The sequence below is a fragment of the Capra hircus genome, chromosome 7, assembly GCF_001704415.2.
Source record: "Capra hircus breed San Clemente chromosome 7, ASM170441v1, whole genome shotgun sequence".
NCBI lineage: Eukaryota > Metazoa > Chordata > Mammalia > Artiodactyla > Bovidae > Capra > Capra hircus.
Window position 1 is genome coordinate 14,394,006 of NC_030814.1, and position 17,835 is coordinate 14,411,840.

The 17,835-nt window shown below is 44.6% G+C and overlaps 1 protein-coding gene across 2 annotated transcripts in view; it reads left to right on the top strand.

Moving 5' to 3' along the window:
* Window positions 786–17,835, top strand: part of ERAP1 (endoplasmic reticulum aminopeptidase 1) — a 37,670-nt gene continuing 20,620 nt past the window's right edge. The window contains exons 1-6 of one of the 2 annotated variants that reach the window (XM_018050014.1): window positions 786–1,660; window positions 7,803–8,343; window positions 10,470–10,608; window positions 13,531–13,665; window positions 16,553–16,673; window positions 17,368–17,522. In XM_018050014.1, the coding sequence (XP_017905503.1) occupies window positions 7,817–8,343; window positions 10,470–10,608; window positions 13,531–13,665; window positions 16,553–16,673; window positions 17,368–17,522 (1,077 nt within the window). In that variant the 5' untranslated portion in view covers window positions 786–1,660; window positions 7,803–7,816. Of the gene's footprint in view, window positions 1,661–2,032; window positions 2,287–7,802; window positions 8,344–10,469; window positions 10,609–13,530; window positions 13,666–16,552; window positions 16,674–17,367; window positions 17,523–17,835 lie in introns of those variants that run through there. The other variant, XM_005683451.3, reaches the window with a different exon arrangement.

Consider the following 17,835-nt stretch of genomic DNA (forward strand, 5'->3'; position numbering starts at 1 on the left):
AGTGTCCTTGGATTCTGAAGAGGGAATCTTAGCACTGTAACTGAGTCTAAAGTCTGGGCAAGGGAACGGCTGTGAGACAGAAGTCTGGTGGCCAACGTTCTCCTTACTGACATTTCAGTTCCCTTCTGCCCAGTATGGGTAAAAGAATTCCCTTCTCCCTGCCTTAACTGGTCATTTAGAGCACCCTCTGGGCTTCCCCGGTGGCTCAGCTAGTAAAGAATCCTCCTGCAATGCAGGAGACCTGGGTTCGATCCCTGGGTTGGGAAGGTCCCCTGCAGAAGGGAAAGGCTACCCACTCCAATATTCTGGCCTGGAGAATCCCATGGTTCATGGGGTCGCAAAGAGTCGGACACAACTGAGCAACTTTCACTTTCTTTCCCACCTGTTTGGTGCCTTCACTTCCTTCCATTCTGACCATCAAGAAATCTTTTCAAAGAAACTAAGCTTATTAGAAACTGAAGGGAAACCCCAAGTCCCAAAATACAAATATGAAAACAAAGAAATGCAAGAGTTTACTGGACCAGTGGCTCTCATCTGAGCAAACTGGAATCATTCCCTGACACCCAGAGGCCTGGGAACCATGAGTACAATGAGATCGTGGGAAACAGGCAGAAATTACCTGATCCCAGAGTTGGTTTTATTGTTGAATTTAGTGAAAATACTTCCCTTGGTCCCTCTCTGGTTGGGCTCGGGGACAGGGCGTTAATTTTATATTACAAAATAACCTTGACTGGAGAGACTATGCAGAAGAAAAAAAATTGTATTTTTTAAAAGGAGGCATAAGATCGAGGGGGAAAAGACTTGAGAAATACTCTTCGAGCAACTTAGAACCCCAGGGTTTCAAAGGCAGCAGAGAAGGAAGTGAGAAGAGAAAGCCTGTATTTACTGAGAAAAAGATCTGAGAGAGGCCAGGGCAGCATTCGGTGAGCAGGAACATTTGTGTCTTCTTGGCCTCTTACCCCATGTACTCTCAACTGTTTAAAGGTGGGCTTCTTGGGACATTTCATCCAGTCTTAATGTTCCAAGGGGAGCACAGAAATGGTCATTCGATTTGAAAAAGTAGGGGGAATTTTACTGAGTTCTTTATTTTTAAGGAACTTTAGTAAGTTCTTTATTAAGATTTATTTTACTGGCTGGGTTGACTCTTCGTTCTTGCATGAGCTTTCCTCCAGTGGCAGCAAGTGGGAGCTACTCTCCAGTTGCAATGCACAGACTTCCTTTGCCGCAGAGCAAGGCCGGGGCTCTGGGGCGCCATGGCTTCAGTAGCCGTGGTGCCTGGGGTCGTAGTTGCAGCTTTTGGGCCCAGAGCACAGGTTCAGTAGCTGGGGCGCACAGTCTCTGCTGCTCTGAGGCATCTGGGATCTTCTGAGATAAAGGCTTGCACACATGTCTCCTGCAATAGCAGGCAGATGCTTCACCACGGAGCCACGTGGAAGCCCAGGGAGAAACTTATAATGTGGGTGGAGCGTCTCCGCGGGGTCCGAGGGCCCCTTGTATGGGTGGGGTAGTTCTGCGCCTCTGTTTCTCTCTTCTTCCTCTTCCGCGTCTGCAGCCCAACGTCTCTGCAAAGAAACGCTGAACAAGCCAGCATTTTGCAGAGCAGTTCTGGGTTCCTGCTTTGTTCTGAGGTGGGCCCGGGGCTCTCGGCTCATTTGCGGAGGTGAGATGATGGACATGCCTTGAGTCCAACGGCGCTGTGAGCTGGTTCAGGCGGGGCAGGGGCGGGGGAAAGAGGGGAGCTCAGCTCCACCCAAGTGCCCTCAAAGAGTGCCAGCCCTCTCCTTATGTCCCCAAACCTCCGCTGCTCCAAAGGCTAATCTATGGGGGACCCCCCCCATCTCCAGAGAAATGCAGGGAAAATAATATGCATCCCTAAAGGGGTGCTTCTGCCCGCTGGTTCCCTCTGCCCCGTACGCCTTATTGTTTTGTGAGTCCCTGTCTTGGGATGGCATCACCGACTCGATGCACATGAGTTTGGGTAAACTCCGGGAATTGGTGATGGACAGGAAGGCCTGGCTTGCTGCGGTCCCTGGGGTGGCAAAGAGTCGGACACGACCGAGCGACTGAACTGAACTGTCCTGGGAACATCGGGGTCTGCTCGTCCTGCCGGGTTTCCCCTGCCCCAGCTAGCCACCCCCTCGGCGGGGGCTCCCCTGCGCCTGCAGGGCTCTGCCCAGCGCCCCGCGCGCCTGTGCTTGCCGCTCCGGCTTCACTTTCGCTTTCACTTTTGGTCCCGGTCCCGGGGCGGCCAGGGCAGGCGACAGCGGCGTGGTCCCCGAGTCCCAGGTACTGAGTGAGAGAGACCCCAGTACGTCCCGCTGTGGGGGGAGGCTGAGTGTTTGGGGGAAGAGCGAGGCCAGGGCATCCTTTCCGTGCCGAGAGGTGTGGCGGTCCAGGGACCCGGGGAGGAAGGGAATCAGCGCGGGGGCGGGGGGCGGGGCGGGGCGGCGCGGCGGCGAAGTGGGGCCCGGGGGGTGCGGGGTGGGTCGCGAGGCTGGGGATCGTGTCCGCGGGGAGGGTGGTGGGGTTGGCTCAGGCTCAACAGTGGCCTTGCCTCTTTCTGCACCGGGGGCTGGCCAGGGGCGCAGAGCTCCCCTAAGCCCCGCCACTTCCCGGCAGGCAGGCAGGAACCGTCCTCTGCGCTTCTCCTTGAGGCTGGGTTCCTGCCAGCCTCGCCTGCTGGACTCCAGAGGAGGGCCAAGTGAGGTGGTGGGTGGATGGCGAGGGAGAAGGGTTGGGGTTTGGCCAAAGAGAGCACCTGGCCGATAGTAGTTGGAGAAACAAACCTGAGTTCGGTGAGTTGCAGGCGCAGGGATGTCGGCGCAAGGACAGTTAAGCGTGGAGAAGGCAATGGCACCCCACTCCAGTACTCTTACCTGGAAAATCCCATGGACGGAGGAGCCTGGTAGGCTGCAGTCCATGAGGTCGCTAAGAGTTGGACACAACTGAGCGACTTCACTTTCACTTTTCACTTTCATGCATTGGAGAAGGAAATGGCAACCCACTCCAGTGTTCTTGCCTGGAGAATCCCAGGGACAGAGGAGCCTGGTAGGAGGCCATCTATGGGGTCGCACAGAGTCGGAAACGGCTGAAGTGACTTACCAGCAGCAGATCAATTCAAGTCTGTCCCTTCTTCTGCACTTGCCAATAGTTGTCTGTCCTCCCTTCACTGTTGCTCAGCCTGGAGTTTGCTGAGTTTAAAGGCCCTCCTGTTGGAGCAAGTTAAAATTCCCTCTTGGTGTCTTACTAGCCTGGTGGGCCTGCAAGTTAATTTCCGGAGGAAGGAGAAAATGCAGACACTTCCTTACCTTTTTCTTGGAGGTTCTTTGTGAGGCCAGGTTCAGAAAGAAGTGCTCCGGTTTCTACTAAATCCCTGAAGTGTTTGCTCACAGTCAGGATGGAGTCAGCGACTTAAAAAAAAAAAAAAAAAGACTGAAAAATTGGCCAGCTTGTCTCTTTTTGCACGGAGTTGTAGTGGTACTGATAGGCAGCACATTTTCAGGTGGGCCTAAATAGAAAAGTTCTAATATGTTAAAAAACTGAATCAACATTTTAGAAGTATTTACTACTGGTAACTAGCTGTCATCAGTGCTTGTTAATTTCATTGCTCAGAGCCTTTGGAAGAAGGCCTGTTTGTTACCTCTTGATGATGGATTTGACATTCCATGGTGTCCCAAAAAGGGAAGGAGGAGACAGCCCAGGACCAGTTGCCCTGACTTCCTGTGTGAGTGGGAGAAGTCAGAATCACCAAAGGCAGTTAGTATCTTGAACTCTTTCTGGCTGTGAAAGAAAGTTAGGAACTCTGTTACTGTGGCACTTTAATCCACACCATTGATTGTCAAAGAACATTTAGTAAGATCAGATGTCGAAGGAAGATACTTTTTAAAACCTTAAAGGAGTACAGTCAAGAACAGGAAATTCCTTTAAAGCCCTTATGTCTCAGTCTGTGTATATTTAACTGCCTTCTTGATATGTCCCCTTGGACATCTCATAGACATCACAAATTAAACATATTAAAAAATAAAGCCTTGGTTCCCTCTCCTCCCTTTAAATTTTTCCACCTCCGGCCTTCTCCATTTCAATAAAGGAAACCTACCACCACCCAGATGTTCATTCTAGAAACCTGGCAGCCATTCTGAAACATCCTGTCCTTTCCCTCAGTCCCTACTTCTCCAGTTCCAGTTCAACCGCTTAGTCGTGTCCTACTCTTTGCAACCCCATGAATCGCAGCATGCCAGGCCTCCTTGTCAATCACCAACTCCCAGAGTCTACTCAAACTCATGTACGAGTCAGTGATGCCATCCAGCCATCTCATTCTCTGTCGCATCATCAGGGTCTTTTCCAAGGAGTCAACCCTTCGCATGAGGTGGCCAAAGTATTGGAGTTTCAGCTTTAGCATTAGTCCTTTCAATGAACACCCAGGACTGATCTCTTTTAAAATGGACTGGTTGGATCTCCTTGCAGTCCAAGGGACTCTCAAGAGTCTTCTCCAACACCACAGTCAAAAACATCAATTCTTTGGCGCTCAGCTTTCTTTATAGTCCAACTCTCACATCCATAGATGACTACTGGAAAAACCATAGCTTTGGCTAGATGAAACTTTGTTGGCAAAGTAATGCTTTTTAATATGCTAAGTTGGTCATAACTTTTCTCTCAAGGAGCAAGCATCTTTTAATTTCATGGCTGCAATCACCATCTGCAGTGATTTTGAAGCCCCCCAAAAGATACTTTTAAAAACTTTGTTTTGCCAGCTATTTCCCATGAAGTGATGGGACCACATGTCATGATCTTAGTTTTCTGAATGTTGAGCTTTAAGCCAACTTTTTCACTCTCCTCTTTCACTTTCATCAAGAGCCTTTTTAGCTCCTCTTCACTTTCTGCCATAAGGGTGGTGTCATCTGCATATCTGAGGTTATTGATGTTTCTCCCAGCAATCTTGATTCCAGCTTGTGCTTCATCCAGCCCAGCGTTTCTCATGATGTACTCTGCATATAAGTTAAATAAGCAGGGTGACAATATACAGCCTCAGTGTACTCCTTTCCCAATTTGGAATCATTGTTCCATGTCCAGTTATAACTGTTGCTTCTTGACCTGCCTACAGATTTCTCAGGAAGCAGGTAAGGTGATCTGGTATTGCCATCTCTTGAAGAATTTTCCAGAGTTTGTTGTGATCTACATAGTCAAAGGCTTTGGCAGAGTCAATAAAGCAGAAGTAGATGTTTTTCTGGAACTCTCTTGTATTTCGATGATCCAACAGATGTTGGCAATTTGATCTCTGGTTCCTCTGCCTTTTCTAAAACCAGCTTGAACATCTGGAAGTTCACGGTTCATGTACTGTTGAAGCCTAGCTTGGAGAATTTTGAGCATTACCTTGCTAGCATGTGGGATGAGTGCAATTGTTCAGTAGTTTGAGCGTTCTTTGGCGTTGCCTTTCTTTGGGATTGGAGTGAAAACTAACCTTTTTCAATCCTGTGGCCACTGCTAAGTTGTCCAAATTTGCTGGCATATTGAGTGCAGCACTTTCACAGCATCATCTTTTAGGATTTAAAATAGCTCAATGGGAATTCCATCACCTCTACTAGCTTTGTTCATAGAGATGCTTCCTAAGGCCCACTTGACTTCACATTCCTGGTCTTGTTTTTGCTGACTGTATTGAGCTTCCCCATCCATTAACAGAAAATTGGATTAAAGATTTACTGAGCATGGCCCCACCCATCAGAACAAGACCCAGTTTCCCCCTCAGTCAGTCTCTCCCATCAGGAAGCTTCCATCAGAGGGCAGACAGACCGAAAACCACAATCACAGAAAACAAACTGATCACATGGACCACAGCCTTGTCTAACTCAATGAAGCTATGAACCATGCCTTGTAGGGCCACCCAAGACAGATGGGTCATGGTGGAGAGGTCTGACAAAATGTGGTCCACTGGAGAAGGGAATGGAAAACCACTTCAGTATTCTTGCCTTAAGAACACCATGAACAGTATGAAAAGGCCAAAAGATAGGACACTGAAAGATGAACTCCCCAGGTCAGTAGGTGCCCATTATGTTGCTGGAGATTGGTAAAGAAATAACTCCAGAAAGAATGAAGAGACAGAGTCAAAGCAAAAACAACACCTCGCTAGGTGTGCATGTGATGTGATGGAAGTAAAGTCCGATGCTGTAAAGAGCAATATTGGATAGGAACCTGGAATGTTACCATGAATCAAGGTAAATTGGAAGTGGTCAAACAGGAGATGGCAAGAGTGAACACTGACATTTTAGTAACCAGCAAACTGAAACGGACTGGAATGCGTGAATTTAACTCAGATGAGCATTATATCTACTACTGTGGCCAGAATCCCGTAGAAGAAATGGAGTAGCCCTCATAGTCAACAGAAGAGTCTGAAATGCAGTGCTGCTGCTGCTGCTAAGCCGCTTCAGTCGTGTCTGACTCTCTGTGACCCCATGGACGGCAGCCCACCAGGTCCCCACCCCACCCCCCCCCCCCGCCCTGGGATTCTCCAGGCAAGAACACTGGAGTGGGTTGCCATTTCCTTCTCCAATGCATGAAAGTGAAAAGTGAAAGTGAAGTCGCTCAGTCGGGTCCGACTCTTCGCGACCTCATGGACTGCAGCCTACCAGGCTCCTCCGTCCATGGGATTTTCCAGGCAAGAGTACTGGAGTGGGGTGCCATTGCCTTCTCCACTGAAATGCAGTACTTGGACGCAACCTCAAAAACGATAGAATGATCGCTGTTCATTTCCAAGGCAAACCATTCCATATCACAGTAATCCAAGTCTATGCCCCTACCAGTAATGCTGAAGAAGCTGAAGTTGAACGCTTCTACAAAGATCTACAAGACATTCTAGAACCAACACCCCCAAAAGATGTCCTTTTCATTATAGGGGACTGGAATGTAAAAGTAGGAAGTCAAGAGATAGCTAGAGTAACAGGTGAATTTGGCCTCAGTACCAAACAAAGTAGGTCAAAGGCTAACAGAGTTTTGCCAAGAAAATGCACTGGTCATAACAAACACCCTCTTCCAACAACACAGGAGATGACTTTACACATGGACATCACCAGGTGATCAATAGCGAAGTCAGATTGATTATACTATTAAGGCTTACTGTTGCATTCCCACTCCCGCTTGCTACTGAGCATGTATTTCCTTCCTTACTTCCTGTGTTTTAAGGACTCTACTTTGTAAGCTTAGTGGGAAGCAAGGCCTTTCTCCCCCTGAGAAGCAGTAAGGCCAGATGCCTGCTTTGTGTACCTGCCTGCTGGTGGTGTGGACACCTCACTTTTGCTGAAACAACAGAAAGTTGCAGGGTAGTAGAGACCTCTTCCTTTGATGACTTCACATCAACATCTACACATTGGGGTGGCTTCCTCTAAGGTCTAGTGCGGGCAGGGAGTGGTCATCTCATCACATATTGGTCTAATATAGTTCTAGTTGCCCATCTTTGCTTGTTTTATGAGCCTGGTTTCCCAAATGACCTGTCAATTCTGTGATCCATTTAAGGATCTTCAGCCAGAGCTGGTTCTTGCTTTCAGTGGAGGATCCTGACTGATAGAGTTCATTTAAACTTTGAAAGCTAAATGATGCTTTTTAGTAGATGTTAATAACTGTTGTTAACCATAAACTTCTCTCTTCTTGTGACTCATTAACATAGGAAAGATAATTTTACTTTCAGGGAAAGACCTAGTATTTTTTTAAGTCTGTGTCTGTATCTGTTAATTCTGGGTGGATGCATTCTGAAATTATGCTCTCTTGATAATATGTTAGTGATTTTTTTTTCTTTTGTACATTTGTATCTCTAGCCATTTCAAGCAAGATGATATCTCCATCCGTCAAATGGCCACTTGCAACCAGGCCCTTGCTGCTTTCGACACTGTTGATTCTCTTAACCGTGGCAACTCCATCCTCATGTCAGAGCAGGGAACCAACATTTCCAAAAGCTAGCAACGGGGCACCGTTTCCTTGGAATAAAATGCGGCTTCCAGAGCACATCATCCCAGCTCATTACGATCTCATGATTCATGCAAATCTCACCACTCTGACTTTCGGGGGAACCTCACAGATAGAAATCACAGCCAGCAAGCCCACCAGTACCATCATCCTGCACAGTCACCACCTACAAGTATCCAAGGCCACCCTGAGGAAGGGAGGTGGCGAGAGGCAAGCTGAAGAGCCGCTGAGAGTCCTGGAAAACCCACCTCAGGAGCAAATTGCGCTTCTGGCTTCCGAGCCTCTGGTCGTCGGCCTCCCATACACCATTGTCATCGACTACGCTGGCAATCTTTCTGAGAGTTTCCATGGATTTTATAAAAGTACCTACAGAACCAAAGAAGGAGAAGTGAGGTAATTTTTGTCTTTTTTTTTTTTAAGGTTCAAGAGCTACCCACACTAAATTTATTTCAGGTGGCTTGTCCTTTAAAGCTCCCTTGATTGTTGAATTCTTTCTTTGGTTTTGCTTTGCATGTCTTTGCATATTTAAAATGGCTTATAGGCTTTTTTTTTTTTTAATCTCATTTTTCATTCTATTTGAACCAGTTTTTTTTTCCTCCAGCTCTATCAGAGTAAATACCTATTTGTTTATTTAATTAGACTTCTGGGATAGAATAAATGTTTTAAGTTCTCTTGGCCTAGGTACCAGTTTCCAAGCGCTGCTTTAACAAAGTACATAAACTGTGTGACTTAAAATAGTAGAAATTTAATATCTCACCGTTCTGCAAGGAGATCCAGTCAGTCCGTTATGAAGGAGATCAGCCCTGGGATTTCTTTGGAAGGAATGATGCTAAAGCTGAAGCTCCAGTACTTTGGCCACCTCATGCGAAGAGTTGAGTCATTGGAAAAAGACTCTGATGCTGGGAGGGATTGAGGGCAGGAGAAGAAGTGGACGACCGAGGATGAGATGGCTGGATGGTAACACGGACTCGATGGACGTGAGTCTGAGTGAACTCCGGGAGTTGGTGATGGACAGGGAGGCCTGGCATGCTGCGATTCATGAGGTCGCAAAGAGTCGGACACGACTGAGCGACTGAACTGAACTGAACTGAACTGAGCTGAACTGAACTGGAGGCTAGAAGTCCAGGATCAAGGTGTCAGGAGGCCTGTGCTCTCTAGGTCTCTGAATGGCCTCATTCTTTGCCTCTTCCTAGCTTGTGGTGCCATCAGTCTTTGACATTCTTTGAGTTGCAGCTACATCAGTGGGGTCTCTGCCTGCCTGTCACATGGCCTTTCTCCAGGTTTCCCTCTTGTTTAAGGACACCAGTTATATTGGACTAGGGCTTGACCCAATGGCCTTATCTGTACTTGACTGCATCTGTAAAGACCCTATTTCTAAATAAAGTCTCACTGATATTAGGTAATGAGACTTCAAAATATCTTTTGGGAAGACTCAATTCACCCTGTAACAGCCTATTAGAGGAAATATTTTTGTCTCAGTTGAAACCTTTTTAGGGATCCTCTCCTGCTTGTTTTAGTTCTGTTTTTAAAAACACAATATATTTTGGGAGAGTTTATGCTAAATTTTAAAATCAAAATTTTTTAGTAGCTTATACTTACTTTTCTGATTCCATATTATTTTTTGAGGTTAAAAAAAGTCAAATACTACAGAAAAGAATCTTTGAAAAGATAAAATGTATCCCCATTATAACCCCTAGAGATAACTACTGCTTCTGTTTTAGGGGAACATCCTTTAGACTTTCTTCTGGATATACGTATGTGTCATTTTATGTAAATAGAACTATGTTGTATTTTATGTTTCATGAGGGAGCTTTTTTATTAAAAATATATGTTGACATGTATTTTACATGATGACTGTCACTTTACATCATTTTAACAACTTTATTAAAATACATGTTTCTGTGTTGATTTTTTTAACTAATCCCCCTATGGATGGAAATTAGGTTGTTTCCAACTTTTTAGCATCAGCAATACTTGGACAAGCATCTTTGTAAGTCATTTCTTTAGAATAAATGCCTGGAAGTATAATTGCTAAGTTAGGGGGTCAACAAACTTTTGATATGCCTTGCCATATTTCTCACTAATACTGTGTAGTGGCAATCCTTTTAAAGCCAAAATACCAACAGATTTCCCCCTTTAATTTGTTACATTGATTATTAATGAAACTGTGCAGCTTTTGATGTGTTTATTAACTATTTGTATGTTCTTCTTTTGTGAGTTGCCTGTTTATGACCTCTGCCTGCTATTCTGCTTGGTTGGTGGGTGAATTTTTACTTATTTTTAAGAGCTCATTATTTGTTCAGGTTATATTAACACTTTGTTAAATACCTTTTGATCAATTTTCCCTGTTCTTTTTACTTGTCTTTTAGTTTATGATAGCTTTTGTCCTATAAAAGATTTTTTGGTAGTGAGATTCATCAGCATTGTGATAACTTTAGGAATTAAGACATGATCATACACCTAACTTACAGTCCCTGGTACTTCATGCTGTGATTTTATTTCCCTTTACGGAATTTTAGGGTACTTGCATCAACACAGTTCGAACCGACTGCAGCCAGAATGGCCTTTCCATGCTTTGATGAACCTGCTTTCAAGGCGAGTTTTTTAATCAAGATCAGAAGGGAACCGAGACACCTCGCCATCTCCAATATGCCATTGGTGAGTCTAAATTGTGTATCTCTGATGAGAAGTCCATTCATTCCCTGTGGCTTGCATCTCCCATTGACAGTTAACATTCAGGCTACCTGTTTTGTTTGTTTTATTGCCTGACAGATAGCTAATTTTTCTTTTTCACTTCCAACCTATGCTTTTGGTTCAAGCAGCAATTTATTTATGGTCAAAGGAAAAAACAATTGTCCCTAAAACATGCAAAATTTAGATAAGAGTGACACTGCGGGTCATCCATGTTGACAAGAGAGACCGTATAGGAAATTCAGGTCAGGTTCAAGTGAGAGTGCCTTTCATAAAGCATTTACACTTTTCTCATATGCTCTTTTAAAAGGATTTTTAAAGGAAACGCTCTTTCGAATAAGGTCATATTCCTATGATTTAGTTATTTCCTATAATTTCTGTATACTATATTACTAATATTAGCTATACAACTTGTATTAAAAATAACTGGCATGAAGTTGGGCAGATGGAAATTTAAAAAGTAATCTTTTGAGGATATAATGGTAGTGAAGGTAGCTACCTCAGGTTGCCTTTAAAGGCCATTATTTTCCAGTTCCAGAGCACATGTGGACAGTGTTCCCTCTGAGCTTTATTTTTTTATTCTACTTTTTTGTTTTCCATTATGGTTTATTACAGGATATTGAATATAGTTCCCTGTGCTATAAAATAGGACCTGTTGTTTATCTATTCTAAATATAATACTCTGCATCTGTTAGGCTGAAGCCCCTCTGATTTTTAAAAGCAGAAAGGAGAAGATGACCTTGCCGAATGAATAAAATTACTCAGTGAGCTCCATTACCCTGTGATTCCGGTAGCGCTGGAAACACAGAAGCTGGGCTTTCAGTCTATCACTGATACATACCAACTGCTAAAGCACATGCATCCTTTGTTCAGAGAAGCTCACTGTGGATGAGACTCAGGCTGGAAGAGGCTTTGCCCAGAGCCCGGAAGGGTATCATACCTCATCCCTATGCTGGGTGGGGAGGCAGTGTCTTCACATGAAGGGACTCAGAGAGCCATGAGCCAACCTCCAGTGTAGTATTTCCCCACCTTTTGAACTCTATATTGCTCACTGAATCCCTTAAGGGCCCGCTAAAAGAGATTCTGACATTCTGCACCAGAAGCCTGTATGAAAGGCAGACTTGTGAATCCTTACCAGACAAGAACTTTTGTCTCTTTCCCCAACACACTTGTATATAGAAAGATGAGAAACAGTTATGCTGTTTTCCTAATATAAATTTGAGATGGAGAAAATGCTTTTTCAAATTATAATTCCCTCCCCAAATATTATGGTATTCCTGCCTGGGGTGGGAGTGACTTCTCTAATTAGAGAATTACAGCTTGAGAGGAATAAAGGAACAGGAGTGGTTTGGAAGTGAGGGGCAGACTGACCCACTAAAGAAGACTGGTAGAGATTTCATAGGTGTGCAGGGGGAAGGGCAAAGCCCAGAGGCTCCACAAAGATGCTGGAGTCCAAATCCGTGAATGTCCGGGACCTACTTTTTGAGGATCTGAAAATCTCTAATGTAATCTTGCTCTTGGATGGGCCATCCCTCCTCTTGGCAGAAATCTAACAGAGGCGCCTGAACTTAAGCTTCAGACATGGGGTTGAGGGGAAGGACAGCAGGGTTTCAAAGGGTCTTTTTGGAGACTAGAGAAGAAAATATACCTTTGGAACACCCAAGTGTTTGGGGCAGAGTTAATCACATCTAAATTTGAATTCGTTTAATTAGCTTACTTTCCTGCTAATGAGCGCAAGTTCAAGAACAGAAATTTTTGTCAGGGGTAAGCTGAAGACATTTTAAAGAGAAAGGTAATTTCTGGCCCTTCAAGAATAAAGCTAGGTTGGCTGTCAGAGTCAGGGTATGAATGCCCAAAGGCTGCCGAGCAGACAACCATAGCTTGTGGCTGGTGGGTATCACAAAGGACAAAGGCGTAGAAATAGAGGTGGAAATGGGATCACAGGAAAAATGCATCCTTAATGTGGATGTTCTCAGACTAGTTCAGACTGGTGTTTTCTCCAGGATCCTGCCCACTGCTTTCTGTTGGCTGAGGTAGTAGACTTTCTTCTCGGGAAGCCGACCTCTTAGCCTGCACCTCTGTGGCTCCAGCCCCACTCTGCAAGGCTGCTCCCTGATTACACGGCAAGACCTGACTTCAGTGAAGCAGATCAGAATCTGGAGGAGACTGCAGGGTCAGGCCCAGGCATGGGTTTCTTTGAATTGTTTAAGAAAGCAGAAGCTCTTTTAGGTTATCCATGGTGACACATGCACCCAGTTAGACACTGCATTTCCAGATTTTTCTCGCACTTTGTATTATGTGGGCTACATCCTGGCAGAATTGGCAGTCTCGGTTTTGCTTTTTCCCAGCCACGTTACCAATCCTCATGTGCCAATAGGAGTCAGTTTGTAATCGTTTAGCTTATTTAGAAGAGATTTAAGTGGTGATGGTTATATAACTGTGAATATAATTAAAAAAAGAAAACACTGAATGGTATACTTTAAAACAGTGAATTTTATGGTATATGAATTATATCTCAATAAAAACATGGAGGAGAATGGTTTGGCTTTCCTATCTAAATTGCTTAAGAAAGAGATACGTTTTTTGAAAAGTCTTTATCGGTTTTGTTACAGTTTTGCTCTCGTTTTATGTTTTGGTTCTTGGTTGTGAGACATATGGGATCTTACCTTCCCAACCGGGGATTAAACTCACATTCCCTGGATTGGAAGGCAGAGTCCCAACTGCTGGTCCACCAGGGAAGTCTCTGAAAGAGATATTCTTAAATAACTATACAAATGTCATGTCATATACTTTCAGTATGTCTGAGACTTAGGACTATTTCTCTGATAAAATGTTTTCAGTGTCTTGGGTAGTTGGATTCTTTGATGATCTCAGATATCCTGATTTTAGGTTAAATCTGTGACTGTGGCTGAAGGACTCATAGAAGACCACTTTGACGTCACCGTGAAGATGAGCACCTACCTGGTGGCCTTCATTGTTTCGGATTTTAAGTCTGTCAGCAAGATGACCAAGAGCGGAGTCAAGGTGAACTTGTGATTGTCACGTAGGGTGACCTGCTTGCCCTGGTCTGCCTGGGGCGGTCCTGGTTTTGTAACTGGAAGTCCCACATCCTGGAAATGCCCCTCATTCTCGGACAAACTAGTTGGTGGGCCTTCCCACAGTCACAGATGCTCGTGTTTGCAGCGGGGTTCTAATAGAGAAACACGTGGGGAGATGCGGCCTGGCCTGGGTCATGGTGCTGGCTCCGCCAGTAACTAGCTTTCTGCTACCTTTGGAGATGAGCTTACAGTCTGTAAAATGTATAAGTTGGATCAGATCCTGCAGTGGTTTCTCAGCTTGCTTCTTCTGTCTATAACTTTCTGCAGTTTGGAAGTGAATGTCACTGACTATCCGAACCGGGGATTTCTAGCCATGGGAAGGAAGTAAGAGAAGACAGCTTGGAGTATTAAATGGCTCTGGGGAGAGCAACTGGGTCAGGGAGTACTGGAGTGTCAGGGGAAGAGGTCTTGTTTGGAGGAGCTCTTGCCACTGGGTAGGTCTCATTGTGTAGTGAACAACCTACGCAACTGTACGCTGCAGCCCTGAATGCGAAGATTTTCAAAGAGGAGGCAGGGGACATTTTATTTAAAATGACCTCATTTATTTGTGCTAGTTTTAACTGACGCCTGGGATAGCTAGGATTTCTCTTCTGAATTGCCTTGTCTTCTGTAGGGCCTGAATAACGTCCTGAATAAAGGGTCTTCTTATCGTTGTGGAGATATCTCTGTTTACCTGGGGATGTGAAGCTAAGGCTTGAGACTTGGCTGTAGGAAGCAATCTAAGTTCAGCAGTGAAATTAACAGTAAAAACACCCACTCATTGATTTGCCCACTTCAGTGAATCCTTTTTGAATGGTTATTTTTATGTGTCTTTCATACTGTGATATTATTATTCATAATAAGAAATGTTATTTGGTCTTCATCCTTGATGAAGGCTCAGAGCTACTAAAACTCTTAGAATGTCCTATGTGTTGAGAACCATGAGTATTATCTCTTGTTATGTTAATAAAAATTTTCTAGGTAACCTAACTAAGGCTGGTTGACTGGGAACCAACCATGTGATGGGAGAGTTGGGACTGGAAACTGTTTCGTCACCAAAGGTCAATCATTTATGCCTGTGTAGTGAAAATGCCATAAAAACTCAAAGGGTGACTCCTGTGAGCTTCTGGGTTGGTGAACCGGTGGAGGTGTAGGGAAAGTGGTTTGTAGGAGAGGGCATGGTCGTTACACTCCCTTTTTCCATACCTTGTCCTAAGGCACCTCTCCCATGTGGCTGTTCGTTCCTGAGTTATGTTTGTTTATAATGGACTGGGAATCTTGTCGAGTAAAATGTTACTCTTGAGTTCTGTGAGCTGCTCTAGCAAATTAAACTCAAGAAGGGGGCTGGGAACCTCCAGCCAATAGCTGCTAAGTCAGAAGCACGGGTGATAACTTGTACTTTTCATTGGCATCTGAAATCGGGTTAGGGAGCAGGCTTGTAAGACTGAATCCTGTAGAACGATGCTCTCACGCCAGGAGGGTCAGCATGGAACTGAATTGTAGGGTACCCAGCTGGTGTTGGAATGTTGCTTGGAGATGTGAGGGAACCGCCCCCTCCCACATGTATCTACATTGGGATTAGGTCCCCAGACCACTTTTGTGTGCCAATAGTTTGCGCTGTTTTCTTTCTTTAACACATTGAACTCACACTTTATATCGTGTCTAGAAGTTGTCATATATGAAGTCTTGGTGTGGCTGGTGCTGTGATTTGTTGTTTCTGAGGCTCTCGTTCACGGTGTCTTGTTCCTTTGTGCTATGCACTGTGAATTGTGTCTGTGAGCTTTTCTTACCTGAGTTGAAGGTGAATTTTTCCAGAGAGAATTTGTATTTTGCTCCTGTCAAGTGACCTGGAGACTTTGCAGCCTTGGGAATCACTTTAAATTATGGCTTCAGGTTTTTGGACCACCTAGGTTTATTGTGAGTTCAGCTGTTAGACGGCATAAAGTTTAGCTTTTAGCAATAAATTCTCTGAGGACATTCTCTCACTATTCCTCATACATCACCAGGGTTTGAATAATGCATTTTTCCCCCCTTGCAGTCTCCTGGAGGAATTTGGTGATTCTTTCTAGTTTAGACTTCCAGTAAGGGCTTGGTCCTTTGGGATGTAGCAGGGGACATCTCCTACCCACCTTGAGCAGGTTCTGGATTTTGTCTCCTTTCCCTGTTGAGTTCTCCAGTGCTATGAAGACCTCAGCTCAAGTCCATTTGTATTGAGCTAGTGTCTTCAGGGCAAAAGCTGGCTCCAGTGACCCTCTGCTGACTTCCCAGGGTCCTGCGGTCATTTCAGTTTGGGAAAACTAAGTTGTCTTTACCTTTGCACTATCTCATGTAAACATTTAGGAAGACATTTTTATATTTGTTACTCATCATCTGTTGTTTTCAGTAGGGGGATTGATGAGAACAGTCAGCATTAATATAAGAAATAGCAGCCTGCAATTGTTAACTTTAATACTGGCAACCATGTCCCACACTGCTGCTGCTGCTCCTAAGTCGCTTCAGTCGTTTCCAACTCTGTGCAACCCCATAGACGGCAGCCCACCAGGCTCCCCCATCCCTGGGATTCTCCAGGCAAGAACACTGGAGTGGGTTGCCATTGCCTTCTCCAATGCATGAAAGTGAAAAGTGAAAGTGAAGTCGCTCAGTCGAGTCCGACTCTTCGCGACCCCATGGACTGTAGCCCATCAGGCTCCTCCGTCCATGGGATTTTCCAGGCAAGAGTACTGGAGTGGGATGCCATTGCCTTCTCCATGTCCCACACTAGGAAGCTGTTAATGTCAGCCTTCTAGAAAAGCCGCGATGGCATTTGGATAACTTCCTTGTGTCTTCCTCTTCAGGTTTCCGTATATGCCGTTCCAGACAAGATCAATCAGGCAGATTATGCACTGGATGCCGCGGTGACTCTTCTAGAATTTTATGAGGATTATTTCAACATCCCATATCCGTTACCCAAACAAGGTATAGATCTTGCACAGATGTTTCAAACTGGCATTTAATGACCCCAGCAGTAGATTATATCTTCCTAACTGGCATCTTCCCCCATCAGCTCAGCAGCCTCTCAAGTCATTAAAACCCCAGCAGGTTTTTGAGGCATGTAGCATGGGGAAACTTTTGCCTTCTGATTTTAAAGACAAACACAACTCTATTAGTGGGCAGATAGCAAAGGACAGAGGCTGCATTTTTTCCCATGATTGGCATGCATTTGGTAGGAACATAGAGTACTCAATAAATTTTTTCAATGAATTCCGTGATAGAGCATAAGAAAATCTGCATTTTCTTTCTTACATGAGCCCCTTAAAACAGTTATGTGTTTGAGTTTTTAGTGCGTGGGAGTCTTGGGGATCCCAGCTAGAGTGGATTATTGAGACAATTTTTAAGATTGTCCAGTCCCCAAACGCCTTGTCAGAGAATTAGAAATGGAGTCAGGAGGTCTGAAAGCCAAGTGTGCTTTATCATGCAGCAGCAGAGTAACTCTGAATGGGCCACTGAGCCCTTTTTCTTCACTGTGAAAGGTTCTTCAGTCCAGAACCCAAGATTCTGTGGGGGTCACTCAGTTTCTCTTTGATCCCTGCATCCATCCATTCTGAGAGTTGGTGTGTTTGGGCCATGTGTAGGTTAAGACCGATAAGATGTTTTTTGCTTCCTTCCCAAGATCTTGCTGCGATTCCTGACTTCCAGTCTGGTGCAATGGAAAACTGGGGACTGACAACATACAGGGAATCTTCTCTACTGTTTGATGCTGAGAAGTCTTCCGCCTCAAGTAAGCTCGGCATCACAATGACTGTGTCTCACGAACTCGCCCACCAGGTATATGAGCTCAATCACACTTTTCAAAAAAGTATAAACTATGTTTTTATTGCTCTTCTGGGACATAGGCTATTCATATTGATATATAAATTCTATGGGTTCATTTTTACTTTGTCTTTTTCTCCCAGAGGAAAATTGATGTCTTCAAAACATTAGGTACCATGTTTTAAAATACATATTGAAAAGTTTTTCTTTTTACTTTGAAAAAAATATTAGCTTTATAAATATGTTAACATTCATATACTGACATTACATATACAGAATATATTTCCTTCTGAATGTTGGACGTTTATGGCTGTGTACATAATCCAGT